This window comes from Trachemys scripta, chromosome 20 (genome assembly GCF_013100865.1).
Source record: "Trachemys scripta elegans isolate TJP31775 chromosome 20, CAS_Tse_1.0, whole genome shotgun sequence".
NCBI classification, from domain to species: domain Eukaryota; kingdom Metazoa; phylum Chordata; order Testudines; family Emydidae; genus Trachemys; species Trachemys scripta.
In genome coordinates, this window is record NC_048317.1 from 18218071 (window position 1) to 18237784 (window position 19714).

The window sequence follows — 19714 nt, forward strand, 5'->3', positions numbered from 1 at the left end:
TTGGGACAAATTACAACACGGTTTTACGAAAGGTAGATCGTGCCAAACCAACCTGATCTCCTTCTTTGAGAAAGTAACAGATTTCTTAGATAAAGGAAATGCGGTGGATCTAATATACCTCGATTTCAGTAAAGCGTTTGATACGGAATTCTGAGGAATTATTGGTTAAATTGGAAAAGATGGGGATCGATATGAAAATCCAGAGGTGGATAAGGAACTGGTTAAAGGGGAGACTGCAGCGGGTCGTACTAAAAGGTGAACTGTCAGGCTGGAGGGAGGTTACCAGTGGAGTTCCTCAAGGTTCGGTTTTCGGTCCGATTTTATTTAATCTATTCATTACTGACCTTGGAACCAAATGAAGGAGTGGGCTGATAAAGTTTGCAGATGACACAAAGTTGCGAGGTATTGCTAATTCGGAGAAGGATCGGGATATCCTGCAGGGAGACTTGGATGACCTTGTAAACTGGAGTAATAGTAATAAGATGAAATTTAATAGTGAGAAGTGTAAGGTTATGCATTTAGGGATAACTAACAAGAATTTTAGTTATAAGCTGGGGATGCATCGGTTGGAAGCAACGGAAGAGGAGAAGGACCTCAGAGTCCCGGTTGATCGCAGGATGACTGAGTCGGCAATGTGACGTGGCCGTGAAAAAAGCTAATGCGGTCTTGGGATGCATTAGGCGAGGTATTTCTAGTAGGGATAGGGAGGTGCTGGTTCCGTTATACAAGGCACTGGTGAGACCTCATTTGGAGTACTGTGTGCAGTTCTGGTCTCCCATGTTTAAAAAGGATGAAATCAAACTGGAAAGGGTACAGAGAAGGGCCACTAGGATGATCCGAGGAATGGAAAATCTGTCATATGAAAGGAGACTCGAGGAGCTCGGTTTGTTTACCTTAACCAAAAGAAGGCTGAGGGGGGATATGATTGCTCTCTTTAAATATATCAGAGGAATAAATATCAGGGAGGGAGAGGAATTATTGCAGCTCAGTACTAATGTGGATACTAGAACGAATGGATATAAACTGGCTGTCGGGAAGTTTAGGCTTGAAATTAGACGAAGGTTTCTAACCATCAGAGGGGTGAAGTTTTGGAACAGCCTTCCGAGGGAAACAGTTGGGGCGAAAGACCTCTCTGGCTTTAAGATCAAGCTTGATAAGTTTATGGAGGGGATGGTTTGATGGGATACAGTGATTTTAGTCAATAACAATGGTCAATGATGGGATATTAAGTTATTACAGAGAACTTTGCCAGAAGGTCTGGCTAGAGAATCTTGCCTGCATGCTCGGGGTTCAGCTGATCGCCATATTTGACGTCGGGAAGGAATTTTCCTCCAGGGTAGATTGGCAGAGGCCCTGGAGGTTTTTCGCCTTCCTCCACAGCATGGGGCAGGAGTCGCTTGCTGGAGGATTCTGAGCGACTAGAAGTCTTTAAATAATGATTTGGGGATTTCAACAGCTAAGTCTAGGAAGAGAATTCTTCCAGGAGTGGGTGGGTCAGGTTTTGCGGCCCGCATCATGCGGGAGGTCAGACTAGATGATCATAATGGTCCCTTCTGACCTTAGAGTCTATGAAAACTATTGTCTGTAGGATCCCTGCCTTGTTTGTTGCAGAAGTTGGAAGGTGGGTTACTACAAATGAGGCAGGGGACTCATAGTCAAAGCAGTTGAATGCTACCCTAGGAAATGATTCCATTCCCACCTCCACCAGATAGTTCTTCCTTGATGCTGGGCAAGTCACTTAAACAAACTTCTCCCAGAGGGCCACTATGTGTTCCTTATGTTCTGGGTGCCCATACATGGGCCCAGACAAGCACTCACTTTTGCTACTGAAGTCAGTGGGAGCTGTGAATATACAAAGTGCTAAAAAACACTAAACACTCAGAAATAAAATCAGGCCCTAGGCATCCAAAGTTGGGCACTTAATAATTTTGGCTTTAAACTCAGCCACAGTTCCCCATCTAAGTTTTTTAACACTCAGTAATCAGCACCATGCAGGTGCTACAGTAACAAATGCTATAAAAAATGCCCCTGGGAAAATTTCTTATTCTGTGCAGGGTTTGGATGGTGTGCAGTAAATAAGCATGAGGTCCACACTGAATGAGGATAAAAAAAAAAAAAAAAAGTGACTAGATACCCATACAGTGAGCATCATTCATTGAATGAGGTGGGGAACCTGTGGAAAAAAAATATAAAATGGTCATGTAAATAGTTATAAGCACAAGGGGGCTGAAGCAAAGTTCATGTAGGCAACCTTAATTCTGGCATTTCCTAAATATCAGTGCTTTATTTTTGCAACCTTATTTTTATTTTAAAAGTAGGAAATTATTATTATTTTTTTTTTAAGAGAGGAAAAAAAAAGTTCAACATGAACTATGTAGTGAGCTCCACACAGGTCATCAGCAGAATTGGAACTTTGGAAGTTATCTTTGTTTTTAATAAAGACAAAAATCTGGAGTGTTACATTTAGTTTCTGAACTTTCTACTGTGTTCACATTTTTTGTGAAAGATTAACCCTTTAAAAAAAGTTTACTCCAAAGGCTTCATGCATTTTCCATCGCAGTGGGAAAAAGTACAGGATCTGTTTATTCAGTTCAGGGAATATGCCAGGGGTAAGTTCCATCAAGGTGGAAGCTTTTCTGCCTTTGAGAACGCCCCTCACAAGCACATTTAACCCAAACTAAAAAGCTTTATTGGAATATCAAAAGTTTCATTAACAGGATCATCCTGTAATACAAATACAGATGTAAGAAGTGCAGAAAGTAGACAACTATTCTTAAGCACTGTACCTTGCCAGGCTCTCTAAGAATAACCCACCTTTATGAATTAAACAGGCTGAAGGCTGGCCAAGCTGAGAAGCCATTTCAGAACAATCGGCCAGTGACGAGGCTGGGCAGACCCACTCTCTCCCCCCCTTACCAGTGGTGCTATATGAGATGGATACTAGATGAACAAAGGCTCTGAAGCTTCCAGTTCTTCACATGGAGGTCATTTCTCCCCTGAACACCTGGTTAAGCTTTAGTCACTCGGTCTCATATTATTTGAGTCTGGTTAGGGGAATACTGTACATTTACTTTGCTGCTCTTGGTTTGAGAATTCTGAATGCTCATAGAGTAGCTGCTGTTTTCAAGGGATGTAAGTAGCAGAGATCACCTTCTGCAGAGAAAAGCTTGGCAGAGCTACTTTAAGATATGTACACATAGTACTGTAAGTACAGCATAAATTGGTGCTTGCATGGAACCAAACCCAGCAAGATAGGGCAACTCTCAGAAGCACCTTTATTCAGCATCTGTAGATTTATAGTGATCGTCATCCACAGTGGAATAGATGTGTCCCTCACTGCTAAGAAATTCAACCGCTTGCCTGAGGAAGGAAAAACAACCATTTCATTATCGACAGCTTCTTTCTGGGGTGCATGTCCTCAGATCATTGCCACTGCTCTCCTCTATCATCCCATCCAAACGCTTCAGCAGCCCTTTCTCCACAGCAAGCCAAATTGCTCCGTGTGTCAAAGGGAAACAAAGTTATTCAGGATGAGCACACACCTTCCCAAGGGCAAGCCTACATGGCCCACCCAATAGCTTCCAGCCCCTGCCATCTATGGGAGGAAAACACCACCACTTAACTTTGTTCAGCTAGAGGAAGTAGCTATGGCTACCTTTTGCAAAATGAGATGGGATATAGAAAATGGCAAGATCTAAAATGACATGCTGAGCCCCAACACCTTCTCAACACTCAGGGAGGCTGGGTTGGGGGGGGGGGGGGGAAAAGAGGGTAAGAAGCCAGTCCACCCCACTGAATTCTGCCTGATATCCAGGGTATGCAAGATGGGCTTCAAATTCAGATACGCAACAGAAACAGACACATTGTCCATACTACTTTCAGTCACAAGTAACTTACACAAATGTAAAAGCAGTATTATTACAAGCTGATACAGCTCATTGGTGCCCCACTCAACTCCAACTACTCAGCTCATCTTTCTGAAGTTTTAAGAAATGTTTAGATCTGGGCTGACACCAAGCATGAGAAACTGGTCAGTGTGAAAGGAAAGTGTGGGAAGGTAATGGCTCTTGCTCTATGTTAATGTGGAGGGAAGGAAGGGCAGGGGGTGCAATATTGCTTTGGCAGAGGAACCAGGAGTGCACAGTAAGTAAACATTTCAGGATATCAAACTGTTTAAAGACAGTGCTGTTCTGTCTTGGACAGACTCATCCCTTTCTGAGAATCTTCCTAGATAAGTTGAGTTTTTAGCAAGATCTCTGGAATTTACCTTTAAGCCTGTTAAGTCCTCAGATGAAGTCATTCTCTGACAGCTACCTGCTAACAGGGCACCTCTGTTTTAGTGAAGTCTTTTCAAATTAACCTCTATTGTAAATAATGGATGAGAGTGAGTATCCCACCAACACCTTGGTGATAGAATTAATGGTGCACTGCTACACAGATATGCTGAGGAAAAAGCAGATTCTTGACCTGAAAGAATTAATGGGATCTTTGCCCCAACATTCACTCCTGTTCCATCCATCAAGATAAGTGAGGCAATATCTGGAGTCCCAGCACTCCTGCATGTTACAGTGAGCCAGTGCATTTCTTTATCTCACTCTCCATTTGTCAGGTACTACTAAGTAGGTTCAGGGAGGACAGCTTTGGGTTCCAGAACATCCTTTGTCTCTATATACTTACTTGATTGTTATCATATTGATGTTATGTAGTTGGGATTTCAGCTCCGTCAGGCTCAAGCCTTCTGGATCAGAGCAGCTTTTAATCAAATTTAACACCTGACAAAGTAAGAAGTTATAGACATGGTTAGCAGTACACTCAGGAGCACAGCAGACTCTTCCATTTCATATTCCCACAGACTTACGTAAAAAACTCCAGACAGCATTGCCTCCACTCCATGCATGTTGCTATTACTGAGCACAAATGTATTCATTCCATTTGCAGAATGCTTGCAACCTTTCCTATTACTGGAGGATGACATATTCCTTCCACAGGGAGAGTTGAATTCCATTTTTAGTTGCAGTCCATGAGTCTGCCATAAGTCTAGCACTACTTACTACCTTCAGGCTACAGCTGAACTCCCACCAGTCAATGGAAGGGTTACAAAAAAGATGGATAGAATATGACCTCTATGTAATAACTAAACTTTGATTTGCCCTGTATCACATTGCATTCAGCTTCACTCAGTGTTCATGCATCCTGATCGCTGTAATGGCAAGTTACTGTTCACACATACCTGACTCTGATGTGCTGTAAGTCCATTCACTGGCACACTACTGCCACATCCATAGCTTGCCATATCACCCATCCCAAAGGAGCCCAGAGACTGAGGCATTTTTGATGTTGTCTAAAGTTACAGAATAAAACAGCTGTGGTCACAAGCTACTTCAAGGCCACAGTAATAAGACAGAGAACATATAAGAACGGCCATACTGGGTCGGATCAAAGGTCCATCCAGCACAGTGTCCTGTCTACTGACAGTGGCCAATGCCAGGTGCCCCAGAGGGAGTAAACCTAACAGGTAATGATCAAGTGATCTCTCTCCTGCCATCCATCTCCATCCTCTGACAAACAGAGGCTAGGGACACCATTCCTTACCCAACCTGGCTAATAGCCATTAATGAACTTAACCTTCATGAATTTATCTAGTTCTCTTTTAAACCCTGTTATAGTCCTTGCCTTCACAACCTCCTCAGGCAAGGAGTTCCACAGGTTGACTGTGTGCTGTGTGAAGAACTTCCTTTTATTTGTTTTAAACCTGCTGCACATTAATTTCATTTGGTGGCCCCTACTTCTTATATTATATGAACAAGTAAATAACTTGTCCTTATTCACTTTCTCCACATCACTCATGATTTTATATACCTCTATCATATCCTCCCTTAGTCCCCTCTTTTCCAAGCTGAAAAGTCCTAGCCTCTTTAATTTCTCCTCATATGGGACCTGTTCCAAACCCCTTATTTTAGTTGCCCTTCTCTGAACTTTTTCTAATGCCAGTATATCTTTTTTGAAATGAGGAGACCACATCTGTATGCAGTATTCAAGATGTGGGCGTACCATGGATTTATATAAGGGCAATAAGATATTCTGTCTTATTCTCTATCCCTTTTTGAATGATTCCTAACATCCTGTTTGCTTTTTTGACCACCGCTGCACACTGTGTGGACGTCTTCAGCGAACTATCCACGATGACTCCAAGATCTCTTTCCTGATTAGTTGTAGATAAATTAGCCACCATCATATTGCATGTATAGTTGGGGTTATTTTTTTCCAATGTACATTACTTTACATTTATCCACATTAAATTTCATTTGCCATTTTGTTGCCCAATTACTTAGTTTTGTGAGATCTTTTTGAAGTTCTTCACAGTCTGCTTTGGTCTTAACTATCTTGAACAGTTTAGTATCATCTGCAAACTTTGCCACCTCACTGTTTACCCCTTTCTCCAGATCATTTATGAATAAGTTGAATAGGATTGGTCCTAGGACTGACCCTTGGGGAACACCACTAGTTACCCCTCTCCAGTCTGAAAATTTACCATTTATTCCTACCCTTTGTTCCCTGTCTTTTAGCCAGTTCTCTGTCCATGAAAGGATCTTCCCTCTTATCCCATGACAACATAATTTACGTAAGAGTCTTTGGTGAGGGACCTTGTCAAAGGCTTTCTGTAAATCTAAGTACACCATGTCCACTTGTCCACATGTTTGTTGACCCTTTCAAAGAACTCTAATAGATTAAAAAGCCATGATTTCCCTTTACAGAAACCATGTTGACTTTTGCCCAATAAGTTATGTTCTTCTATGTGTCTGACAATTTTATTCTTTACGATGGTTTCAACTAATTTGCCCGGTACGGACGTTAGACTTACTGGTCTGTAATTGCCGGGATCACCTCTAGAGCCCTTTTAAAATATTGGCATTACATTAGCTGTCTTCCAGTCATTGGGTACAGAAGCCAATTTAAAGGACAGGTTACAAACCATAGTTAATAGTTCCACAATTTCACATTTGAGTTTTTTCAGAACTCTTGGGTGAATGCCATCTGATCCCGGTGACTTATTACTGTTAAGTTTATCAATTAATTCCAAAACCTCCTCTAGTGACACTTCAACTTGTGACAATTCCTCAGATTTGTCACCTACAAAGGACGACTCAGGTTTGGGAATCTCCCTAACTCCCTCAGCCGTGAAGACTGAAGCAAAGAATTCATTTAGTTTCTCTGCAATGACTTTATTGTCTTTAAGTGCTCCTTTTGTATCTCAATCGTCCAAGGGCCTCACTGGTTGTTTACCAGACCTCCTGCTTCTGATGTACTTAAAAAACATTTTGTTATTACCTTCTGAGTTTTTGGCTAGCTGTTCTTCAAACTCCTTTTTGGCTTTTATTACATTTTTAAACTTAATTTGGCAGTGTTTATGCTCCTTTCTATTTACCTCACTAGGATTTGACTTCCAATTTTTAAAAGATGCCTTTTTATCTCCCACTACTTCTTTTACATGGTTGTTAAGCCATGGTGACTCTTCTTTAGTTCTTTTACTGTGTTTTTTAATTTGGGGTATACATTTAAGTTGGGCCTCTATTATGGTGTCTTTGAAAAGTGTCCATGCAGCTTGCAGGGATTTCACTCTAGTTACTGCAAGGCACTGCATTTAGCCGTATGGAATGGAAATCTATCAACCTCATCGGCTACCCCTCTGATACTGTAGTCACTGTACCTTTTAATTTCTGTCTAACTAACCCCCTCATTTTTGCATAGTTCCCCTTTCTGAAGTTAAATGCCACAGTGTTGGGCTGTTGAGGTGTTCTTCCCACCACAGGGATGTTAAATGTTATTATATTATGGTCACTATTTCCAAGCGGTCCTGTTATAGTTACCTCTTGGACCAGATCCTGCGCTCCACACACGACTAAATCGAGAGTTGCCTCCCCCCTTGTGGGTTCCCGTACCAGCTGCTCCAAGAAGCAGTCATTTAAAGTATTGAGAAATTTTGTCTCTGAATTTCGTCCTGAGGTGACATGTTCCCAGTCAATACGGGGATAATTGAAATCCCCCACTATTATGGAGTTCTTAATTTTGATAGCCTCTCTAATTTCCCTTAGCATTTCATCATCACTATTACTGTCCTGGTCAGGTGGTCGATAATAGATCCCTAATGTTATATTCTTATTAGAGCATGAAATTACTATCCATAGAGATTCTATGGAACACGTGGATTCACTTAAGATTTTTACTTCATTTGATTCTACATTTTCTTTCACATATAGTGCCACCCGCCGCATGACCTGTTCTGTCCTTCAGATACATTTTGTACCCCGGAATGATTGTGTCCCATTGATTGTCCCCACTCCACCAGGTTTCTGTGATGCCTATTATATCAATATCCTCCTTTAACACGAGGCACTCTAGTTCACCCATCTGATTATTTAGACTTCTAGCATTTGTGTACAAGCACTTTAAAAACTTGTCACTGTTTATTTGTCTGCCCTTTTCTGATGTGTCGGATTCTTTTTTAGGTGAATGTTTCTCGTCTGATCTGGCCCATACTTTAGGTTCTAGTCAGGAGGAGAGGGTGGAAGAGGATAGAGAATCTCTATCAATAGACTCTCCTCTAAGAGAAGTCTCTGTTCGATCCAAATAGAGTGATCCCAAATAGAGACTACTGGAAGTTGGCTGTACCACAGTGGCAACAATCTCTCTGGGGAAGCCAGGGTGACTGCATCATGATCACGGCAACCTCCTACTTCCTGAAGTTATCTATGCTGCCACATTAAACCCCTCTTCCCCCAAGAACCTCTTATAGAAACAGCCTGGAACATTATTCTATATAAGGGCTGGAACAGAGAAGAGATACAAGGACATACCATGATGCTTTTTCTGAGGACCATATGTGCGTTGACAATTTCCAATAAGTGTGTGGTGAACTCATTCATATCTTCCAGAGGCATGATCTTAAATGCTACCAGGCTCTTCTTATTCTTTTGGAGAGGAAAAAAAGCAATTGGAAAGATTATAACACTAGGAACATGTTTAATATGTCTGCAAAAACACGTTGCAACCATAGCCCTAAAGAGCAGAGGGACAGTGATAGGAACAGTGTTTGTTTCCATAAAATCAGTGACAAAGTTATTGAAGTTAGCCCTAATCTGAAACTTATCCAGGAACAGATTCACATTATATGAATGTGACAGACCTTCATGGGAGTAATTTATCTCAAAGATATACCACCACACCACACCACCCCAACAGCATTGTACAGACAAGGTGGCAGTGGCTGTCCACAGCAGAAAATCCTGGAAAGTCCTGTATATCAGAGCCCCTTTAAAAGAGGTATTAATACTATAGAGAGAATTAGAACTCATCCCCTTTTTAAAGCTGTATTAATGGAGGGGCAAAATAGTGCCTTTTCTTTTAGGACTAGATGATAAAGACAGAGTCAGAAGTTTGAGGGGGGAAAAAACTGCACAGGCTTGCTTTCAAGCAAACTAGTATCTGTACAGTGCTTTACACATACAGTGCCACATAAGTGCTTATAATGTTACTGAAATGACGACTGTTCAGCTCCTTTCTTCGGCTGCAGTCTTGCTGAGGCAGGGACTATGCATTTGTGTGGTGCCTAGCATAATGGGTTCCCCAGTAACCTGACTGGAGCCTCTGGGAATTACTACCATACAAACAAAAGCATCATATGAGTGACATTACGAGAGGTCAAAGTGATGCTGAGAGATTAGATATCGGAGCCAATTACTTTAGTCAGTAACAAACAACTTGTTGAGCCATGCAGCGTGACTTGAAGGTTCTCTTCTCTCTCTTGCATTTGGGAAGGGGACAGTTTGAAAGGAGAGATTTTCCCCTTATGTTTACTACTGCAGATACAGTGGCAGGGGTGGGTGTACCTAGTTACCTACCTGTGATAAAAATGAATGGTGTGCATGTCATGTTGGATGGCGATACGTTTGTTGATATGAATTGTTATCAGGGTGCCTGGAATGGGCACCTATTAATGCAACATTTGTAAGAAGGCAGAATAGTTAGTAACCAAGTTGGGAACAGATTCCTGAAGGCATTGGCTGTGCTGGTAAGTGACAAGGTTTGTCTAAAATGAAATATTGCCTCTGAACTGTGTTTCACCAGGGACCTGATCAAGCCCCACTGAAGCTGCTATAGACATGGGTTGAACACAATCAGGCTCCCAGATAGGATGCAATAGAATCCCTAGGCAGGCTCTATTAGAAACAGCAGATAGGGCACACTACGCCTTCAGCAATCATTTGAGACTCTCTATTTAGAAGTAGTCATACAAGCAAAGAACAGGATTCTACCTGGAACGATCGAAGATGACCAGCCACTTTCACGTAAGTTCCTGGGGGCACCACAACATTCTCACTCCCTGCCTCCTTAAAAAGAGAGGGGGGGGGGAGATTTTCTTGGTCCTTGTAGTTCCTATCTCAGTTATTAGCAATATCAAGTTACATAAAGAGAGACACCCATCTTTAAAAAAAAAAAAACCACACATTCCTGCTTGGAAGTTCTTTTATCTACTGTTGTTACAAGTAACCCTAATGATCACTGCAGCTTTAACAGTAGGAGAAAACATACTTCTCTATTTGTTTACATTATGCGTTTCACAGCACTTTGTTTAGTCAGTTACACTATGTCTATACAGTCAGTCTGTCCCATTTCGAAGGTCCTTCATACAGCAACACAAGAGAAAAAATGTTTTGTACAAGAAGATGCAATTGTGCAGCCATATACATTGACTGGGGGTCTTGGGGCAGACATAAAACCGCCTTTTATTCTGCTGATTGCACTTCAAGTTTACAGTGTCTAATTGTCTCAAACTTGCTCACCTCGGCTAGGTATTGCCTGTAGTTATATGTTGGCATCCACCCACGAAAGCTCATGCTCCTATATGTCTGTTAGTCTATAAGGTGCCACAGGACTCTTTGCTGCTTTTAGTTATATGTTGTAACTTCTCTTTTAAGTATCAGTCAATGCCAGCCTGCATTACTGTATTGGTATGGGAGAGTCTAAGGAAACTAGAGACATGTCTTAGTTTAAGATAAAGTGGTTTCAGGATAGAGAGGGATTCCATCTCTTCAAATGATACGCTTAGTGCAGTGGCTCTCAACCTTTCCAGACTATTGTACTCCTTTCAGGAGTCTGATCTGTCTTGCGTACCCCAATTTTCACCTCACTTAAAAACTACTTGCTTACAAAATCAGACATAAAAATATAGAAGTGTCACAACACACTATTACTGAAAAATTGCTTCCCTTATCATTTTTACCATGTAACTATAAAGCAATTGGAATATAAATATTGTACTTACATTTCAGTCCTCTCACGAAAAGCCAAAGAGACAACACCCTCCTAGTTATACCCAATCAGGCAAAGTGGAAATTCAAATTTGTATCTCCCACATCCTGGATGAGTGACCTAACTACTGGGTATTCTGGGAGAGATGGACACAAAACACCCGAGCCTGGAACATGCAGTGTATAGCATACAGAGTAGTATAAACAAATCATTAGCTGTATGAAATTTTTGTTTGTACTGACTTTGCTAGTGTTTTTTATGTAGCCTGTTGTAAAACTAGGCAAATATCTAGATGAGCTGATGTACTGCCCAATACCGCTAAGTATACCTCTGGCTGAGAACAAACTGGCTTAGTGTATGTGAGAATAAGACAAGCAGCTCGTCAGTGTACATGTTTTAGGCTTGCTTAAGCACAGCCATGCATGACACCAGTAGGTATTCAAACTAAGTCCCCAGAGGCATCAGGAATGTTTTTATTTTTTAAAAAGGGGAAGAGGAAGACGTGCTCATGGTGTTCAATACTGACTTCTTCAGTTTGGTTAAGGAACAACATTCTTTAAGAATCTTGCCCCATCATCAACATCCTGAAGGATATATACTACAATGTTGGGAGTCCAATAGAATAATTCCCCAGGAACACTAAATATCCCTGCGAGAGGGATGCTCTTCTAGGTTTACATAGGTCAGATAATGTACTGATAACAAGTCTCTTTTGATACAGCCAAATTATCCACTGGGGGATCTATTCTGTTCTCAGAACACAAACAGCTCCCATGCAATAAGTACATGCAGACAGGGAAAGCAGACTCCATAACAGAATAGGTAAAGGAGAATTTTCCAGTGCTCAACAGACCTATTCAAAGGAAGTATTACTAAGAAGTACCTCAACATATCTGGAATCAGATCAGGCATTCAGGGTTAGATTCAAAAAGGAATTGCCGAGGCATTGCAATGATGCACTCCTAGATCCCTGCTACTTAGTGGAATTCTCAGCCCCAAGTTAGACACCCAGACTTCTCACATCTTGTATGGAGAGTTACACACTTAAGAAAGGGATGCTCAGAAGCCAGCAAGCTGATCAGAGAGATGTCTAAGCCAGCCAAGAGTGAAATACGAAGGAAAGAGGCAGGGCTTATGGCCCACAGGGAAACACCTGCCTCCGCTCAGGATTCTCAGCCCTTTCCTGGAGTTAGCCCCCAAGCCAGGTCAGCCCTTTCACGAAAAGCCAGAGAGACAACACCCTTCCAGTTATAACCAATAGTGGGAGAATCAGGGTCAATTCCCTGCTTCACATCAAACTGGGGATTCAAACTTGTATCTCCCATATCCTGACCTAACTACTGGGTATTCTGGGACAGATGGACACACACACCCAAGCCTGGAACATTCTTCACTTGCTTCTGTCCCCATCCCACCCCCGGTCTTTTGTGAGGGTTAGACATACTCTGAGCCCACCTGCCAGACTGGGCTCCTCTGGCAAGACATGTGTGGGAAAACCTAATTTGAGAATCGCTCTGGGGTTTTGGCTTGAACTAAGGCTCTGAGCTGCTCATTGGTTGTGGGGTGGTGTCAGGACTGGGTGGCTTTGCACATGCTCACCAGTGGAAACATAAGCACCTACAGGGTTAGGAAGCAGCTGGACAATAGTTCTGAGAATGTCAGTTGCACCTAAATGGTGGACATGAGTTCCTCAGTACCTATGAGAATCTGGGCCTTTGGTGTCTTTTCAGTTTAAAAAAAAGCAGTCAGTGAGATATTTAATTGAGTTTAAACTTGTGACATCAGTCTCTAGTCCTGCTCGTTAGCTATACTATGGTCTTAGTTTACATTTACAAATACTATTTCCTCCATCATTCCTGGACAGAAAGTATCAGAATTCATACTTATTGTCTCAACCCTAAACCCCAGTTGGTGCTTACATCAGTATCAACCCACTGTCTGACATCCATCGGGGCTGCAGTCATATCATCTATTTTGTAGAGGATGTTGGTTGGTGCTTTCTCTGCCTGTCTGATTATTCCCATGATAACAACCTGCATTGGAAAAGAAACGGAGATCAGTTTACTTGGAGGGGGTGGGGGAGGGACGACTTAGGACAAAGAAGTTTAATATTTAACACTTACACACCACCACCTTCCCTCCCACCCATTTGCACAACAAATACCTACTCACCAGCCTTTTTCACTTACCTGCGAGATCTCTACTTCTCGGATCTTGAACGTCTCATCAATCTGCTCAGCAGCAAGTAACTGAGACACTGTACATGGCACAATACTCTGGGAGCGGGATCTCTGCGAATGAGAATTTAAAGAAGACTGAAAATTTCACCTTTTGATCTTTGAAAAAGAAAAAACAAGACTAGAAATTTTATTTTTCCACAAATTGTAAATACTGAAATACACTTGTTAAAGTCTTAAGTTAGGTACTAAAAGCACTTTTACCTGAAGACTAAGACTGTGTCTCCATAACCTTTGTATGTTTCTTATGAAGTCAGCATAAACAAGTAACACTGTTCTAGTTAATTCTCAGCAAAGCACTTATATTCTTATGATCTAAAGACCAGCCACACTGGGTCAGACCAAAGGTTCAGCTAGAATCATAGGGTTAGAAGGGACCACAAAGGTCATCTAGTGAGTCTAATTCCCTGCTAAGATGCAGGATTTGTTGTCTAAACCATCCAAGACAGTTGGCTATCCAGCCTCCTTTTGAAAACCTCCAGTGAAGGAGGTTCTACAACCTCCCGAGGCGTCTGTTCCATTGTCCTACTGTTCTTACAGTTAAGACGTTTTTCCTGAGATTTAATCTAAATCTGCTACGTTGTAGTTTGAACCCATTGCCTCTTGTCCTGCCTGCTGTGGCAACAGAACAACTGTTCATCTTTTTTATGGCAGTCTTTCAAGTATTTGAAGACTGCTATCATGTTGCCCCTCAATTTCCTCTTTTCCTAACTAAAGGTATCTGGTTCCTTCGGCCTTTGCTTATATGGCTTGCACTCCCCACCTCTTTGATCGTCTTTGCTCCTCGCCTCTGGATCCTTTCCAGTTTCTCTACATCCTTTCTATACATTGGTGACCAAAACTGGATACAGTACTCCAGCTAAGGCCTAACTAGCCCTAAGTAGAGCAGTACCATCACCTCCCGTGATTTGCATGCTATGCCTCGGTTAATGCAGCCTAAAATTGCATTTGCTTTTTTTGCAACAGCATCGCATTGCTGACTCATGTGGAGATTGAGATGTTCAAAGTGATTTACAAACATTGAGGCCATGTCAGCATTATGATTTTTAACTGAGTCTGTGACCAGTTAGTACCACAGGCAGCTCGAACTATGGTTTGAGTTCACTTGTTAGGATAGAGATATTCAGGCCTGTCTGCAAAGGCCTATACTTTAAGAATGTAGGTGAATTCTTATCACTAAGCTAGTTATAGAGGTATAAAAGAAAGAATCAAAATCACTGTCTGTCTGTGTAAGAGCCTTCTCTTACTGTGACAGTCTGAGCCCTGTTCTTAGGCTAAGGCCTTCGGCTAAGCAGCAGAGGCAGCCATCAACTGGGAAGTGTATGGTCACATCCTCACATTCCAAACTAGTCACATTGAAATAAGGTGCTATTGGGCTGTTAAGAATAGAATCCTGTCCTGATATTCCTGTCACCTCCAGAGAAAGGGAAGAGCCTAAAAGATGTAAAAGGAAACTTAGTTTGATAGCATCCTATCTGACAAGAACTCACTTATCAATAGCTGGGATGTGAAATCCTCATTTCTGTATTGTTCTATCACTGTAGTCTTTACTTCCCTATTGTTTGTCTGTATAATCTCTGCCTGGTTCTGTGATTGTTTCTGTCTGCTGTATAATTAATTTTGTTGGGTGTAAACCAATTAAGGTGGTGGGATATAATTGGTTAAATAATCATGTTACAATATGTTAGGATTGGTTAGTTAAATTTCAGTAAAATGATTGGTTAAGGTATAGCTAAGCAGAACTCAAGTTTTACTATATTGTCTGCAGTCAATCAGGAAGTAAGGGGGGAATGAGGGTGGGGGAATTGGAATCATGTTTCACTAAGGGGGAAATGGGAACAGGGACACAGGCAAGGCTCTGTGGTGTCAGAGCTGGGAAGGGGGATACTGAGGAAGGAAACTGGAATCATGCTTGCCGGAAGTTCACCCCAATAAACACTGAATTGTTTGCACCTTCGGACTTTGGGTATTGTTGCTCTCTGTTCATACGAGAAGGACCAGAGAAGCAAAAGAGTGAAGGAATAAGCCCCCTAACATCACTCATAATTGATACTCTTAGGAATCACAACAGTTAAGTATGTGCTGCCCTTCCTAGTGGCCTAGGCTGGCACACGGTCATCTTCCTCAACCAAAGGATAACATTGGGTTTGTTTTTTACTGCGTAGAAGGGACAGCCTAACTGAGTTTGTGTAACAGAGTTGGCCTGTCTTCCTCCTTCCTTACAGCTTTCCCTATGCACTCTTGGTATTGGTCCAGGTGCATGTCCTTCATGCTCCATTATCCCCTGCTGAGAACATATGGGATAACTCTCCTGGTTTTCCCTGATACAAACACAGTAGGCAACATGGTAGATGTTGAGACAAAGGAGTATTTTATACATTCTTTTGTTGTGGAGGTAAAAACGCAGAGTGGACACAGCTCAGCCATGTTTGATGTAACCAGGTCAGTAGTCATAAAATGATGGTTGCAGCTATAGCACAGTTGTGAAGTTTAATTAAGCCACAACATCCTGTGATTGAGGTTCCCCTATTCTGAATGGGGAAACCAAAGTAGAGTATAAATAACTTGCCCAAGCTCACAAAACAAATCAGTGGTAGCTCCTAGGCTGTTGTACTCCTCCCATCACTGCTTATGTTATATTAGGAAGTTTGTTCCTAACGCTGCACGATTTGTTCTGTGCTAGGAGAGGTGTAGATAATCCTTCTCATTCTCATGACAGGAATGTAGAGACCAAAACCCCCAAGGGGAGCTCCCCAGCGTGACCAGGCACTTGTGGGCTAAGCCCAACTCTCCCATTCTCTCAAACCCTTATCTGGACTAGGAAGCACAACATACCTGTTTCTTTTCTCCCTGGGTGGCTGCAGGAGATCCAAACCCCCCTGGGGACTGTGTGTATCCTCCACTAATTGCAGACCCTCCATAGCCACTCTCAAAGCCACCTGGGGGAGAGGGGAAAGAATCAGGGTTAATAACACAGTGCTGCTAACGCCAAATGTTCAAAAGCCATAAGTTACACCCAAAAAAAGTCATGCAACTGGCTTAAAATTAAACAAAATATAGTAAGTTGGGGAGGGGGTATTTACATTATAATTTTTGCGCTTTGGGGGTCATAATTTCAGGTGTTTTGCAGCAACCATGTCAACTAGAGGGAAAGTTGGGATTCTCACATGTTCACATAACTCCAGGAACTGGAGCTTTAAAAAAGCTCCCAATGTTATTAGACTTGTGATAAAACAGTGAGCGCTGGCCCCACTGACAATCAGCCTGCTCCCCAGCCAGGAATAACATGAGGCTCTGCACTGGAGCTGAGGGGGTTCCATCAGGAGAGACAGGAGAACACTCCCCCACCCCCCAGCCTTGCTCCCCAGCCTCCTGTGTTTTTAACCTGCACCCAAGTTCAAACCCCATCACAGATCAGAGAAGTGCCAGGCAGCAGGCCATGGAGAAGGGCAGCATCGTGGGCTCAGCCATGTACAGGCACCTCACAAGGGAGAGACACATGACTCCAGCCCCACAGCTAGGGGAGAGAGGACCCCACTACATCAGCCCACCACCCCCCTTCACCCTCTGCCAGCCCCTCCCCCGCTTCATCAGCCCATTCCCTCCCCTCCTGCCAGCCCCTCCCCCACTACACCACCTCACCGCCCTACCAGCCCTTCACCCCCGCCACACCCTCACCGTGACTGCTCCACATCATGGGTGCTGCGGACACCCCGCCACACACAGCCCAGGACACGCTCGGCTCCTGCCTCTAACAGCTCCTCCGCGCGCCACAAGCAACCACCCAGTCAGCGAGCCCGACACTCAGGGCTCGCGCCACGCTCCAGCCAATCGGCTCCCACCTTAGTGAGGGGCAGCGCAGGCGTAGCCCGCTCCTTCCGGTGGCTTCAAACCCGTCGAGCGGATGGGCAGCCGCCGCCATCTTTGCTGTTGGCACTGCCCCCTCTGGCCAGTCTGCCAAGCTCCTCCCCGCGCTGCGGGCACGTGCCAGGGGGCTGACCTGGTCGCCCCGGCGGCCTAGCTGTCGCGTTGCCCTGCCATCGTTAGGCTCCGGGATTAACGGCCTGTATAGCCCAGTCCCCACACACGGGTCGGGCTCGGCGCCGGGTGCTAAACCGGGCCTGGCTCCGAGTCGCCCTGCGGACTAGAGTGGAGCCCGTAGCCCTAGCCTGGCTGCTGCCCTCAAACCTAGCGTGGGTCACCTCCTCACCCTGCTGCCCCGGGAGCCAGCACCCACCTGCTACCTCCTAGGGACTTTCCTCTGGGAGTCCCCACCCACCCGCTGCATCCTGGGGGCTCCCCTCTGAGCACCCCCATTCCCTGGGAGCCAGCACCCACCCGCTGCATCCTAGAGGCTCCCCTGGGAGCACCCACCATTCCCTGGGAACCAGCACCAATGCATCACGTCCCGGGGGCTCCCCTGGGAGCACTGCCCTGCCTAACTGCTGAGAGTTTGGAACCGGAGCTCAGCACTATGGAGGCATTGTGACTCCGTCTGCTCCCTGGGGCATCCTTACATGCCATCCCATTGTGAATTTGGAGGGCCTCAGGCCGAACAATTCCTTCTAGGATCCAGCACCAGAAGCCGTTTGGATCAGGGTACAGAGGAAGGACTTTTTTTTTTTAAGGTCAGGCTTGACAAGGCTGGGATGATTTAGTTGGGGATTCGTCCTGCTTTGAGCAGGGGGTTGGACTAGATGATCTCCTGAAGTTTCTTCCAACCCTGATATTCTATGACATCCCCCAGACCCTGCCATGGTGCCCAGTAAGTTACTGCCATTCCCCCATTCGTGGGCTGGTAGGGGCTATTCTGGCAATGAGTGGGTGCTGGAGCTGTATGGAGAGTTAAGTGTATCTATTTGGGAGCAGAGTTCAGGGCAGGGGGCACAGCCTAGTTGTGTAGCCTGTAACTGACATTCTCTCTACAGTGTGGGGGATGCTGCTGAGGCAGCAGATGGACTGACCCTCCAGTACAGTTGTCAAGGCTGATTCCCCACTATGGCACTTCAAATGCAGAAGATGAGGGCCCACAAGGATTCTAAAAATTAATACTGGCCACTCCAGGCTTGTATTAAACTCCCAAGCTTTTCTCTGACCTTGGATTGGTAGATGCTGCCACCACCCAAATGTAGAACCCCTTTCAGAGCCCAGGAAAGCGCCCTTAGGAATTCCGTCCTGTGGGGTACCCTCAGGCCCTTTCGCCCCCCCTTTGGGGAAGAGCTGAGAGAGAAAAAAAAAAGAAATCAGCTGTTGCCACCAGCTAATTAAACAAAATGTGCACAAACCTCTTAAGATACAAAAATCCAATTCTGTTCTTAAAAAAGGTAAATTTTATTAATTAAAAAAAAAGAAAGAAAATACATCCGGGAACTCAGGCTATTGCTAGATTTTAAAAGAGCAACTACAAGGATTAAGCACCAAGAATAGCTTTCTTGAGATCCAGCTTAAAGGTTACAAACAAAACAAAACAAAAGCACCTGGGGTTAGCACGGAGGAATCCACAAGCCATAACAAAATAAAAGGAATAAACCTAATTGCATCTTCCTAGACATTTCCTGATCTACTTATATATCTGGGGTTTTAAATCAGTAGTTTCTAGGAATAATACTGATGATTTTTCATACCTGGCCCAAGCTTCTTACAGCATAGCTGCCCTGTCTGCTTCTCCCAGGGAGAACAGCCACAGACAGAGGAAAGGGAAATCTTGTTTCAATTTTAAAAAGTTCTAGCCTTCCCATTGGCTCTTTTGGCCAGGTGCCCACTCACTTCCTTTTTCCTATGCATAGCAGTGAGACTTTTTAACCCTTTACAGATAGAGCAATTAACGGCTACTCAGAGGGACTTTATAGGTACTGGCTGGCTGGGTGTCCATAAAAGGGAGCTACCCTCCCCCTCCATTTATCACATGCCCCCCAAATCACAGACAGTGTTGGCCAACCTGGTTCAGGTCGGGTCCACACCGCTGGGATTTCTTCCTGGAGGTTTAAGAAAACAGAGTTAATAAGATACATGCACCTCTAATTTTACTACTAATCACATGAAGAACTAAACAGTATTTTCCACATTTTAAGGACTAGAATGACTTAGACTACAGGGACATTTTTACCCGGCTGATTCTGGGAAACCTTCCCGGGAGAGTGCGTCAGCCACTTTGTTAGAGGCTCCTG

The 19714-nt window shown here is 43.7% G+C and overlaps 1 protein-coding gene across 2 annotated transcripts; it reads right to left on the reverse strand.

The window, feature by feature from the left end:
- Positions 1–2566: 2566 nt before the first annotated feature.
- On the reverse strand, positions 2567–17369 carry RPA2 (replication protein A2). Of its 2 annotated transcripts, XM_034754134.1 has the most exons (9): positions 17226–17369; positions 16383–16486; positions 13500–13601; positions 13230–13343; positions 10314–10388; positions 8856–8969; positions 5231–5341; positions 4678–4772; positions 2567–3360 (listed from the first exon to the last, which is right to left on the reverse strand). In XM_034754134.1, exons 1-9 carry the CDS (start codon positions 17242–17244, stop codon positions 3276–3278), a joined length of 819 nt encoding a protein of 272 aa, XP_034610025.1. In that variant the 5' UTR covers positions 17245–17369; the 3' UTR covers positions 2567–3275. The 2 variants fall into 2 exon arrangements, with proteins under 2 accessions (XP_034610025.1, XP_034610026.1); XM_034754135.1 differs by lacking the exon at positions 10314–10388.
- Between the last annotated feature and the right edge of the window lie 2345 nt (positions 17370–19714).